General features: G+C 46.8%; 1 protein-coding gene across 1 annotated transcript; it reads left to right on the forward strand.

Annotated features, from left to right (window-relative positions):
* The first annotated feature begins 679 nt into the window (after positions 1 to 679).
* Positions 680 to 3,988, forward strand: GSTM3 (glutathione S-transferase mu 3). Its single transcript, XM_027536253.1, has 8 exons — positions 680 to 826; positions 1,215 to 1,290; positions 1,870 to 1,934; positions 2,618 to 2,699; positions 2,787 to 2,887; positions 3,217 to 3,312; positions 3,401 to 3,511; positions 3,791 to 3,988. Exons 1-8 carry the CDS (start codon positions 779 to 781, stop codon positions 3,887 to 3,889), a joined length of 678 nt encoding a protein of 225 aa, XP_027392054.1. The 5' UTR covers positions 680 to 778; the 3' UTR covers positions 3,890 to 3,988.
* The last annotated feature ends 2,929 nt before the right edge of the window (positions 3,989 to 6,917 follow it).

Raw genomic sequence — 6,917 nt, forward strand, 5'->3', positions numbered from 1 at the left:
GTTTTCAATAAGCATTAGTCTTATATCCCAAGTTAATTTGTGACTGGCCTGTTATCGTAGGAGGAGAAATCCAAACATTATAAATTCACCTGTCCCAATGCATTTGTACTTTTTTCCTTTCTTCTTTTAGTGAACTGTCCTTTTAAAAAGTTTCATCTTTGCTACACCCAAACTAGGGGGAAATGTGTTTTCCCACGCCTGGCCTAAGGGGTTTAGGGCCTCTGTGTTCTAAGTGTCTGTGCTGCAGGGGCCAGGCCAGGCACCTACCCAGTAGCTCAGAACTCCTCGTCATCCACACTCTGTGCACACGCCAAAGAGAGCGATTCCCTGATGGTCAGCCTCTGTCGACTCCTGGTGCTTGCCCACTTACCCCCAAACCTCCCATCCCCCCTAGATAAATATTTATGGCAACTAGGGTAACAGGGTCCTCACGGCCTGGACTGCTAGGGCTCAGCCCCATTCCACTCTAACTGAACTATTAAACAGAGTGCGGCTTCACGCGCGGAAAGTTCAGAGACTCAATCACAGGGCGCGGGCATTCTCCTCACGGGTCTGGCCTCGGGAGAATCCTCCCCCAACGCCAGAAACTGCAGAAGTCGCGCGGGCACGCGGCCAAGCGGACACTCGGAAGGTGGGGAGGGGGCGGAGTGAGGGGGTGAGACTACGGTGGGGGCGGAGTCAGGGCACGCACGTTGGCACCACCTACCTACGACGGGTATAAAGCCCCTCCTGGTAGCCATCTACCACCAGTGCGCTAAGGCACACAGGCGATATCGACATGGCTTCGTCAAAGTCTATGGTTCTAGGTTACTGGGATATTCGCGGGGTGAGTGCGGTCTCAGCGGCTAAGCCACTCGGTCTGGGCGACTGACGCGGAGGTAGTTGGGGGTCCTCTTGGTCAGCGGTCTCTGAGGCCAAACCTCCTACGCCGCGCTGCGCAACGGTGCGCGGCCGGCCCCCTGCGAGCTCCGGGGCCGCGGAGACGCTGGCCTTGGGGGAGAGGGGCTGAGGGCAGCAAGCCAGCCCGGGGTAGGTCTCGGGAGCTGCTTAACCACCCCATCCCGGCGGGATGCGGCGTCTCGGCAGCCCTAGCAGGGACGTTGGCGGGTTGGGGGTGGAGGATGTTGGGGGTGGGGTGGGGGTGGGGGGGGGAAACTGCGCAGGTGCTGACCGAGCGCTTTCCCCACCCCCACCCCTCTTCCCCGACCCATCAGCTGGCGCACGCCATCCGCATGCTCCTGGAGTTCACGGATACGTCTTATGAAGAGAAAAGATACACGTGCGGGGAAGGTAATGCCTCACTACGTGCCGGTGCGACGCCGCGTTGAGCTGAGCAGGTCTTCCAACTGTTCCTGTCTTACTGTGCCCAGAGGGTGGCATTACGCCAAGGTCGGGTGGGACTTCTGCCACCAGTCACCTGAGAGCTGTCTGTTGTGTTTAGTGTGGGGAGAGAGCTGGGAATTTTCCTCCTGCCGTTGCCCAACTCTGCCTTAACACTGATGGTAATGGCTAAGCTTTTGGGATCTGGGTATGTGAAGCATTGGGCTTCCCAGGTGGCGCTAGTGATAAAGAACCCACCTGACAATGCAGGAGACATGAGATGTGGGTTTGATCCCTGAGTCAGGAAGATCCCCTGGAGGAGGGCATGGCAACCCACTCCAATTCTTGCCTGGAGATTCTTGCCTGGAGAATCCCATGAACAGAGGAGCCTGGCAGGCTACAGTCCACAGAGTCGTAAAGAGTCGGCCACACTGAGGCGACTTAGCACGCTTGTGAGGAATTGGAATTAGGGTGTGTCTCTAAATCTTTCCACGCTCCTCAGGTGGGATATTAAGCTGGTTGGATCCCACTTCATTCTTTCTCTTACAGCTCCTGACTATGATAAGAGCCAGTGGCTGGATGTGAAATTCAAACTAGACCTGGACTTCCCTAACGTAGGTGGTTTTAGAGGAGGGGGCAGAAGGGAAGGCCTTCAACTGTATCCTTGCTCCTTTCCTCTCTCCTCTAGCGGTTTGTAGAATAAGGGCTCTTCATCTCGATAGAATAGATAGAATGCAGGGTGTCCTTAGGCTTGGATGAAGAAAAAATTACATTTGCATTTCTACTAACCGCTAGCTAAAAGTTAACAGTTCTTTCTGTTGTGAATGTAGGCAATGTAACCTTGATTATTAGCCAAGCCTGTGACTGGGTATTTTTGCATTACATGTGTTGCAAATATAAATAAATATTATTTACACTTATCATACTTTGAAAGTATGATAGTCATTACATCTTCTTGTTATTTAATGCATTCATAGGCACATATTACTCTTAAAATTTTGTTCTTTTAATGTTATATAAATTATGTAATATGTGTAATTTGCTTTGTGCATTTAAAAGCCTTATTCGGAGAGAAAGTGCATAGCGTGCACATACCCGTACACAAACACACACTCAGTAAAGCACCCTGTCTAGAATTAAGTGTAGACTCAGTTGCTACCTTTTACTTTCTTTCTTCTTTCTTCTAACACAGCATTTTTTCTCTACTGTTCTCTTCCCTGCAAGTCGTCTTTCCCAGGAGAGAGAGGCAGGGAGGCAAGAGAGAGGTTGTTCATTTGGCCTGTCCTTTTCTTTCCAGCTGCCCTATCTCATGGACGGTAAGAACAGGCTGACCCAGAGCAATGCCATCTTGCGCTACATCGCCCGCAAGCACAATATGTGTGAGTTGGGGTAGGGCTGGTGTTGTGAGGGCAGCTCACTTGGGAATGGATAAGGCCAAGGGTGATTTCCTGTCATTTGGCCTACAGGCGGTGACACTGAAGAGGAAAGGATTCGAGTGGACATCATGGAGAACCAAATAATGGATTTTCGCATGCAACTGGTACAACTCTGCTACAACCCTGACCACGTGAGTTTCCTGAACAGGAAGGCATCAAGAACAAGGAGCCTTTAGGAACTCAAGGCTTAAATCTGCCCCATTCTACTGCGGCTACCTTCCCACCAAGTCTGTCAGAATAAGAAACAGAACTCTTATTTCTGGAGGATTGGTCTGTCATGTAACTCTGGTGTTGGCCCTTCTTCTTTCCACATCCTTCCTTTCCATCTGCCCCCTCTCCCTGAAGGCATGGAGAGGAAGGCACCTGGAGAAAGGGCTGCTAAGTGTCCATCACTGGCCCATGCCCTGATTCATGGAGATGATGGCAGCTGTTCTCACTTTTGCTTTTACTTCTCCCCCAGGAAAAGCTGAAGCCTCGGTACTTGGAACAGCTACCTGGACAACTGAAACAGTTCTCCTTGTTCTTGGGGAAATACTCATGGTTTGCAGGGGAAAAGGTAGAACAAAGGAAAGGGAGGGGATCCTTTTCTGTCTCTGCAGGTATTAATGAACTCCCCAGACCTGATGATCTTATTGTCCCTGTAGCTCACCTTTGTGGATTTCCTCACCTATGATGTCTTAGATCAGAACCGTATGTTTGAGCCCAAGTGCCTGGATGAATTTCCGAATCTGAAGGCTTTCATGTGCCGTTTTGAGGTGATGCCCCTTGCACCTTTCTCTTAAAAAACACAGGCTGCCCTGGGCCCTCAAGGGACCCCATTGTTGTATATTCTTGCCTAACACCAACTTTTGCCTAAAGGGATCAGTGGTTGGACACCTCTAAACTTTAAGTCTTGGGAGGGCACTGTCTATAAGAAGTGGTGGGAATGAGGGACATGGGGGTGGAGTCAGGCAGCATGCTCGTGCTACTATTTTGAAATAGGTCTTTTGGCCTGGGTTAGAGTCTTTATAAGATTTGGTGTGCTTTCCCTTCAGGCTTTGGAGAAAATAGCTACCTACATGCAGTCTGACCGCTTCCTTAAGATGCCTGTCAACAACAAGATGGCCCAGTGGGGCAACAGGAGAATCTGCTGAGCAGGAGGCAGACTTGTACTCCTTTTTTTGTTCCATTCCGTCCCTAGGGTACTTGTACTCCCTCTTTCCTGCTCTTTTCAATAAATAGCATTCAGGCTACTGGTGTCTGGCTTGACTTCTGTTGGAAATAAAGGCCAAAGGGGAGTAAGGACATGTGAATTAAATCACTGCAAATTGGCGTTCGCCTACCCTACACCTGAGTTCAAGAGCTAGAGGCTCTTGCCCAGACCTTGAGAGTAAGGTGAGATTTCACAGCTGTAGATAGCAGGTTGTTAAATGAGACTGTACCCTCTGTGAAGACTTGAAGTCTTCAAGTAAAGGTGTGTGGTAGATTTGGGAAGATTTCAAGTAAAATTGTGGGGGATAGTTGTGGAAGATTTCAGGTAAAATTGTGTGGTACTATGGACTCAAAAGAACTGGAGATCAGAAACAGACCCTTGTGTATGTGATAAAGATACTTCAAACTGGTGGACTAACCCATTTATAGGAATAGGACAGTTACTTAGCAATTAAAAATAATAGACTCCTACATTATGCTATTCACTAAAATTAATTCATCTGGAGTTTAAGGCCCCAATGTTAAAGCTCTAGAAGTATTAATGAAAATGTATGAAATTTTGTGATCATAGGGAAGAAAAAGTTTTTCTAAATACACCATTTTAAAAGCTATAAAGGGAAAGATTTTACAGATTTACCATTATTCCAGATTGTAAAGATTTTTTATGACAAGGGATAACTAATGGCAAATGAGATAAAAGACCAATATGCTGCTGCTGCTGCTAAGTTGCTTCAGTCGTGTCTGACTCTGTGCGACTCCAGAGATGGCAGCCCACCAGGCTTCCCCATCCCTGGGATTCTCCAGGCAAGAACACTGGAGTGGGTTGCCATTTCCTTCTCCAATACATGAAAGTGAAAAGTGAAAGTGAAGTCGCACAGTTGTGTCCGACTCCTAGCGACCCCATGGACTGCAGCCTACCAGGCTTCTGCGTCCTTGGGATTTTCCAGGCAAGAGTACTGGAGTGGGTTGCCATCGCCTTCTCCGAAAAGACCAATATAGAGACTATTATATAAAGAATTCTAGTCAAGGCTATGGTTTTTCCAGTAGTCATGTATGGATGTGAGAGTTGGACTATAAAGAAAGCTGAATGCCAAAGAATTGATGCTTTTGAACTGTGATGTTAGAGAAGACTCTTGAGAGTCCCTTGGACTGCAAGGAGATCCAACTCAGTCCATCCTAAAGGAAATCAGTCCTAAATATTCATTGGAAGGACTGATGTTGAAGCTGAAACTCCAATATTTTGGCCACCTGATGCGAAGAGCTGACTCATTTGAAAAGCCCCGATGTTAGGAAAGATTGAAGGCAGGAGAAGGACGACAGAGGATGAGATGGTTAGATGGCATCATCCACTCAATGGACATGAATTTGGGTAAACTCCGGGAGCTGGTGATTGACAGGGAGGCCTGGCATGCTGTGGTTCATGGGGTCGCCAAGAGTCGGACACGACTGAGCGACTGAACTGAACTGAAATCATTAAGGCATTCCAGATATTTTTTTAAATTAACATAATTCCTTGTGCCATTCAGTAGGTCCTTATTATTTATTTTATATATAGTGTCTGTCAGTTAATCCCAAACTCTTAATCTATCCCCCGCCATTGCCCCCACCTTTTCCCTTTGGTAACCATAAATTTATTTTCTATGTTCATTTGTATCAATTTTTTAGATGTACATACAGCAGCAGCAGCAGCACATGTAAGTGAAATCATATGATATTGGTCTTTCTCTGACTTAGTATGATAATCTCTAGGTCCAGCCACGTTGCTGCAAGCAGTGTTCCATTCTTTGTCTGAGTAATATTCCACCATGTATATGTACTACATCTTTTTCATCCACTCATCTGTCAGTGGAATTTAGTTTGTGTCCACGTCTTGGCTGTTGTAAATAGTGCTGCTAGGAGCATTGAGGTGCATGTATCTTTTCAAAGTAGAAATTTCATCTCTTCTGGGTGTGTACCCAGGAGTAATATTGCTGGATCTTATTGCAGCTCTATTTTTAGGTTTTTAAGGAACCTCCATACTATTCTCTGGGCTTCTCTGGTGGCTCAGACAGTGAAGAATCTGCGATGCAGGAGATGGGGTTTGATCCCTGTGTTGGGAAGATCCCCTGGAGAAGGGAATGGCTACCCTCTCCAGTATTCTTGACTGGAGAATTGCATGGACAGAGGAGCCTGGTGGACTACAGTCCATGTGGTTACAGAGACTTGGAGACAATTGAACTACTAACACTTTCACTTTCATGCTGTTCTCCATATTGGCTGCACCAATTTATATTCCCACCAATAGTGCAGGTCGGTTCCCATTTCTCTACACCCTCTTCAGCATTTATTATATGTAGACTTTTAATGATGACGTTCTGACTGGTGTGAGATGATATCATTATGGAGGTAACTCAGTTTTTTAAAAGTGAACAAAAGCTATGGACAGATAATTTATGGAAATAGAAATATTGATGGCCCAAAAGTTTAAAAGATGTTTATAATTCAAGAAATTGAAATTTATACCAGTAAGAGGACCATTTTTCAGATGAACGAATTTACAGTTTATTAAGTATTGGAAAAGCTTGGGAAATTGACAAGGATTTCTTGCTGGTGGACACTTTCCCAGGACTCATTTCTCCAGGGACTGAAGGGCCAATTTCCCATTTCTTTGCCTCTTCCCTGTGGTGAACAGACTTTAAAATGGCCCTCATAATCCCACCATCTTGTACTCAGGCTCTTGTGAAATCCTCTCCCTTTGAGTGTGGGCAGGACCTATGACTTCTAATAAACCACAGCAAAAGTAATACGATGGAGAGATGTGGCTCCCCCAGGTCCCAACTGCCCCTGACTCTAGTTCTAAGATGGGCAAGGAGAGAATGCTCTCACAATGTCTGCCTTGAAGCAAAGAAGGAAAGTGGACACCCTGTCACCCCAGAGGCACAGAGATCGCACAAGTGTGAAACTAGTCGACTAGTGATGGGTTTGTGCAAG

This window comes from Bos indicus x Bos taurus, chromosome 3, assembly GCF_003369695.1.
Source record: "Bos indicus x Bos taurus breed Angus x Brahman F1 hybrid chromosome 3, Bos_hybrid_MaternalHap_v2.0, whole genome shotgun sequence".
NCBI classification, from domain to species: Eukaryota; Metazoa; Chordata; class Mammalia; order Artiodactyla; family Bovidae; genus Bos; species Bos indicus x Bos taurus.